Source organism: Lipotes vexillifer, unplaced genomic scaffold (genome assembly GCF_000442215.2).
Source record: "Lipotes vexillifer unplaced genomic scaffold, Lipotes_vexillifer_v1.1 scaffold518, whole genome shotgun sequence".
In the NCBI taxonomy this organism is placed as follows: Eukaryota; Metazoa; Chordata; class Mammalia; order Artiodactyla; family Lipotidae; genus Lipotes; species Lipotes vexillifer.
This window is the reverse complement of record NW_006780945.1, coordinates 408,302-413,756: the sequence shown is the minus strand read 5'-3', so window position 1 is coordinate 413,756 and position 5,455 is coordinate 408,302. Positions and strand designations below refer to the sequence as shown.

The following is a 5,455-nucleotide window of genomic DNA, read 5'->3' as shown; positions in this document are numbered from 1 at the left end:
CGTGGGATCCTCCCGGACCGGGGCACGAACCCGCGTCCCCTGCATCGGCCGGCGGACTCCCAACCACTGCGCCACCAGGGAAGCCTTTTTTTTTTTTTTTTTTAGCCCACGCTCTTTGCAGCTAGTTCTCAATGAGCTCTTTATGAAGCGTTGGTCCGGACTGCTGGCAACGTTGATTCTCCCCGTCCCCCCACAGGAGCCGGGCGCTGGGATCCAGCTGCTGGTGCTGCAGGCGCGCTGTGCCCCTCCCCCAAGTCACAGGCAGCCCACCGCCCGCAGAAGGGCCAGGTCTCAGGCAAGGGAACGGAAAGAGCCAATTCCCAGGCGGAACTGGCAAGTGTTTCTTATTTTCCCTGGCCCACCATGAGACAGAGACTGAGTTCAGGGCCCACCCCCTGTGAAGTCTGGGGCCAGGAAGGACGGGGTGCAGCCTACAGCCGGGACACAGGGCAGCTGTGGCTCCAGAAGGCCCTCCTCCGGGAAGTGAAACTGCCCGAAAGGTGTCACGGGGGCACAGCGGTGGCCGGTGGCAGGGCACCAAGCACCCAGCTGCTCCCTTACCTGGGGCAGCATGCTGGCCTGATCGCTGGGGGCTGGGGTCCCGGGCGGAGGGATGGTGATGGATAGGTTGGGTGGCTTCCGGCTCTGCAGGCGGCTACTGGACATCGAGGAGACGCTCTCGCCATTCTTGTTAGTGGAGGCCATGGTGGGCGGGGGGCGGGGGGCAGCTGGAATGGAAACGGGGAGGGGGCACAGGTGTGTCAAGAGGCGGCAGGACAGGAAGGGACACGGGGACAGCCCAGGGTGTCAGGGTGGTACCTGGGCAGGAGCCCAGACTGAGAACAACCTGCAGAAAGTTGGTTCAAACCTAACTGGATTTCCGGGAGGGGAGGCGACGGTTGAAAGAAGTGCAGCTGAAATTGTAACCAAAGGAGGCATTATGCTTCCAGAAAAATCACAAGGAAAAGTATTTCAAGCAACGGTATTAGCTGTTGGATCAGGCGCTAAAGGAAAGGGTGGAGAGATTCAACCAGTTAGTGTGAAAGTTGGAGATAAAGTTCTCCCAGAATATGGAGGCACCAAAGTAGTTCTAGATGACGAGGATCATTTCTTATTTAGAGATGGTGACATTCTTGGAAAATACGTCGACTAAAATAAGTCACTATTGAAATAGCATCACGTGAAGCTGCCACTGAAGTTCTGAAATCTTTCATCATGTAAATAATTTCCGTGTTTCTTTTATAATAAAGTAATGAAATCCAAACTAATGATATTCCGTGTCTCTGAAATTTAGTTTTCTCTGTATTGATTTAAACATTCCCAAATAAAAGTATATAAATGAAAAAACAAAACAAAACAAAACAAAAACCTAACTCTGGTCACTAAACCATGAAGCAGAGACTGACTCTGGGCTGCATGGGGTATGGTGATAAGGTGTATTTTCGTCCTTCATTTGCATTCCAGGGCAGCAGGGGTCTGGGAGGTCCCCAGCTTACCACCTCGTTCCATTTCCAGTCTCTCTGCTTCAGGCAAGGACCTCACCCAGAAAGGAACATTGAGAGCCAGGGATGCAGAGCTGCCGTGATCTTGGCCACCTCATCAGCCTGGCCAGAGCAGGCCAGGGGGGCCAGAGCAGGCCAGGGGGCCGGAGGCAGCTTCCCTGGACAAAGAGCCCTGCCTTCGTTCTGGGGGCAGGGCTTGGGGGAGGACAAGGGGAAAGGCTCCAGGCAGCCCACAGACAAGGGGCCCACGGCTGTGCAGGGAGCAGGTGGTTCTCAGAGGAGAGATCCCTGGGCTTTGAGCAAGGAAGCAGCAGCTCAGCCTAATTCCCAGGTAGATGAGAAAGCCACCGTACTGGTCCCTGTCCCCCAGGGTTGGCAGGTTCCTCTTTCAAAGGGAAGTGAAACTGCCACCTGTCTGGTACTTTTTTCTTTTCACAAAGGAAGAATATTATATCTTAATGATAAAGATGATATATGAACCTTGCCAAAAAAAAAACGACTCAGAAGACTGGAAAGCAGAAAAGTGAACTCCTGGCCCACCTGTCACCCCACGTTCCAGGAAAGAGCTCAGTGTGCACACCTCTCCAGGTGCCTCTCTGCGCTTGGAAAAGGACACGTGTACTTAACATTTTACATGCACTCATACCTTTTCTTCTATAGCGTGGACATCCTTCCCTGTCAACGCAGACAGATAGCTTTACCTGATCTTTCTTGATGACTGGGAAGGTTTCACTGAGTGGAATGTACCAAGATTTACTGAATTCCAGACTGATGGTTGTTTAGATTCATGTCCAGTGTTAACGAACACCCTTGCCTATACCGTGTGTACCTGTCCCAGTATCATGGCAAGACGAACTTCTAGAAGTGGAGTTGCTGGATTGAAGAGTAATTGCATCTTGAATTTCAATGGATCTTTTGCCAGATGGCCCAGCCAGGAGGAGTAGCAGTTTACCTCCACCTGGGGCTTTTCCACAGCCATCGACGGTGCCACTGACACCCACACCCACTTTGACCCACCAGAACTAACACCTCCGCCTCACCTACTCTCTCCATTTCATCTCTCACACTGCCCGTGACCTTTTTCTTGCTAAAATCCTTCGCTATTTCCTCTCCCCACGTCCCAAGGCTGCTGGGTCAGGTTTGATTTCTTCTCCCCTCACACAAGGTCAGGAACCTCACATCCAACTGCCAACTCAGGGGAGAGTCACACAGGAGAGCCCTCCAGCCATGGGATGGGGGCCGAGGTGTGGGACGGCAGGGCAACGCAGCAGCCACCTCTGTTCCCAGTCTGTCCACTCCCCACTCTCTGTCCAGCTCCTAGAAGAGCCACCGTTGCCTCTCATCTGAAGGATCACAGCCTCCAGACTCCTCTACCTGTTGCCCCCCGAGCTCCCACCCCGGGACCATTTTCCACACGGTGGCAGAACCACCTTCGAAACGTGCAAATCATACCATGTCACTCCCTGCTCAACGCTAGGCCAGGATCTCCAGCTCTCACTTAAAGCAAAGTCCAAACTTCTCACTGGGGCCTCTGGACCCCTTGTGGCTTTGTCTCCTCCTTGCTCCTTCCCCACCCCATCAGGCCACCCTGGGCCCCTCACCGCCCCGCACCTGCCAAGCCTCTGTGAGGAGGTGCTGAGGGGTTGTGGTCAAAAGCACAGACTGGAGCCGGGTGGCCAGGCTTTGACCTGCACTTGACCATGGGTCACCCAAGTCCTCACCTTACGAGGGAGGAATAACCCGCTCCGCCGGAGAGGTGTCCTGGGCATCAAACGACTGTACGCATGACACACACTCAGGCAGCATGGCCACAGAAACTTGTTCAGGAATGTTCACAGCGGCATGTTCACTGCGGCCCAAAGGTATAAACAACCCAAATGCTCACCGACATACAAATGGATGGGGGGAGGGATAAATTAGGAGGTTGGGATTAACATACACACACCACTATACATAAAATAATCAACAAGGACCTCCTGTATAGCACAGGGAACTCTATTCAATATTCTTTAATAACCTATATAGGAAAAGAATCTTAAAAAGAAGAGATAAATGTACACATATAACTGAATCATTTTGCTGTACACCTGAAACTAACACATTGTAAATCAACTATAGTATAAAGGTTTTTTTAAAAGTGTACTATAATCTGTGGGAAAAAACCATACAAATGGATAAAGAAAATGTGCTAAATCCACACAGTGGACTATTACTCAGCCACGAACAGGAATGCTACACTGAGACAGGCTACAATATGGATGAACCTGGGGGATGTTATGCTAGGTGAAAGAAGCCAGACACAAAGAGACCACTTACTCCAGGGGTCCAAATACAAGTCCAGAAGAGGCAAATCTATAGAGACAGAATGATGAGTCGTGGCTTAGGGCTGGGGGAGGGGGCTGGAGGATGACAGCTAAGGGGCGTGGATTTCACTCTGAGATGATGAAAATGTTCTACAGTTGACAGTGGTGATGGTTACATACACCTGTGAATATACTAAAAACCATTCAACTGTACACTTTAAATGGATGAGTTTTATGTGAATTACATAAATTAAATGTGAACTATATCTCAGTAAAGCTGTTTAAAAAAAATGTCTCCAGGGCTTCCCTGGTGGCGCAGTGGTTGAGAGTCTGCCTGCGGATGCAGGGGACATGGGTTCGTGCCCCGGTCTGGGAAGATCCCACATGCCGCGGAGCGGCTGGGCCCGTGAGCCACGGCCGCTGAGCCTGCGCGTCCGGAGCCTGTGCTCCGCAACGGGAGAGGCCACAGCAGTGAGAGGCCCGCGGACCCCAAAAAAAAAAAAAAAAAAAAAAAAAAGTCTCCAGCAGGTGCTCCATAAATGTTGGGCCTCTGCCCCTGCTGGTCCCTTCCTCCCCAGATAAGATCATCACACAGCAGAGCAGGTAGCTCCTTCTCATCATTCTGGTCCCAGCTTGAGCACCACCTCCTCCAAGCAGCCCTCCCTGGCTGCCTGAGGCAGCTCCCCCTCTACCCCATGTGCCTCTCCCATCACTTCACCCTGCTCACCTCCCTCGCTGCCCTCTTTCTGACTCATTCGCAGCTGCATCTCCACTGCCAGAAGAGTGCTGGCCCCCATGCAGCATTAGTATGTATTTGTTGAAAATCAGATAAGCAAGCAAGCAAAGCAGCTGGTACCTGGGGTCCAGCCCACTCGGCTACCCAGCTTCCTACCTTCAGGGTTTGGGTTGAGCTCACACCTTCCTGGGTCTTGTTGCAGAGGACTTTAGAGCATGTTCTAGTCCTTTCCTCACTCTGCACAGATGCTCTGGGGTGAAGCCTCAGCTCTGCGGAGAGGTGGATGGATGCAGAGACAGAAGGAAAGATGGACAGATGGCTCCAGGTCAAGCAGGGCAGGGAAGCTCACAGCCTATAAGGGAGGGCAGGCTCAAGGGTGCATGTCAGGACTACTGGACCTTTTAATCTTCTTGACCTCAGTCTCCTCATCTATAAAATGGGGATAATTCCACCAGCTTCATAGGTGAGGGATTAAGAGATATATTCTCCTCCTCCTCCCCCTGGAGTAAAGGCCCTTGTGGTGATGAGCTGGATGCTTCAGAGTGCCTGGAGGCCAGCAGCCTCTGGGCATTTACCTAATAAAACCACCTAAAGACCTGGGCTCTGGGCTGGGAACCATAATCAAGATGGTCCCTACTTTCTTTTCCTGTTTCTACAGAACTTTACTAGAAACATTTAACTTTAAAAAACGCAGGCATTATTGGCTATCTTCTGATTAAGAGCTGTTTTCAATTAAAGTAAGCCAGATATTCAAGGCAGTGTTCAAAGGATTCGGAAGTGTTTTGCTGTTGTTTTGGTTCTTTAAATTAATAATTTTAAGGTAAAATCCACACAACATAAAAGTAAGGATTAAAAAGCGAACAACTGGGCTTCCCTGGTGGCGCAGTGCTTGGGAGTCCGCCTGCCGATGCAGG

General features: G+C 51.3%; 1 protein-coding gene across 1 annotated transcript in view; it reads right to left on the bottom strand.

Annotated features, from left to right (window-relative positions):
• The window catches only part of RHBDF2 (rhomboid 5 homolog 2), a 9,559-nt gene extending 8,854 nt beyond the window's left edge, over nt 1-705 (bottom strand). The window contains exon 1 of the mRNA XM_007454310.1: nt 562-705. Within this exon, the coding sequence (XP_007454372.1) occupies nt 562-705 (144 nt within the window). The remainder of the gene's footprint in view (nt 1-561) is intronic.
• Between the last annotated feature and the right edge of the window lie 4,750 nt (nt 706-5,455).